Genomic DNA, 444 nt, shown 5'->3' on the forward strand with positions numbered 1-444 from the left:
GATGGGTAGACGGGCGGGCAGAGGGGACACCATGGGGTCAGGGGAAGGGGAGGCAGGTGCCGAGGTGGGGGACTGTCCCCGAGACCGCTGTATGTGCCACCACGACGGTCTGCTGAGGAATGTCAACTACATCACTGTCTGCTTCCGGCGCCACCGAGCCTCCCAGCGCCAGACCGGTGAGTGGAAGAAGGTGGCCAAGGTGATGGACCGCTTCTTCATGTGGGTCTTCTTCCTCATGGTCTTCCTCATGAGCGTGCTGGTTCTGGGCAAAGCTGCCTGATGACCCCGTGCATCTACTGCCTGCCTGCCACAACCCCTCCCAGGGACGGTGGTGGCCTCGAGGGCTCCATGAGGGTGACCCGTTTCAAGAAACGCCTGTCCCCAGCACGGAGCTGCAGGGTGGGAGCTCCACTGGCACTGGGCAAGAGGAGCCCTACAGCAGGA

General features: G+C 63.3%; 1 protein-coding gene across 1 annotated transcript in view; it reads left to right on the plus strand.

Annotated features, from left to right (window-relative positions):
- LOC104495197 (neuronal acetylcholine receptor subunit alpha-10-like) overlaps positions 1-280 on the plus strand; it is a 1,455-nt gene extending 1,175 nt beyond the window's left edge. Inside the window, exon 3 of the mRNA XM_010138137.1 lies at positions 10-280. Coding sequence (XP_010136439.1) covers positions 10-280 — 271 coding nt within the window. The remainder of the gene's footprint in view (positions 1-9) is intronic.
- Positions 281-444: the final 164 nt, after the last annotated feature.

Source organism: Buceros rhinoceros, unplaced genomic scaffold, assembly GCF_000710305.1.
Source record: "Buceros rhinoceros silvestris isolate BGI_N320 unplaced genomic scaffold, ASM71030v1 scaffold22676, whole genome shotgun sequence".
Lineage (NCBI taxonomy): Eukaryota > Metazoa > Chordata > Aves > Bucerotiformes > Bucerotidae > Buceros > Buceros rhinoceros.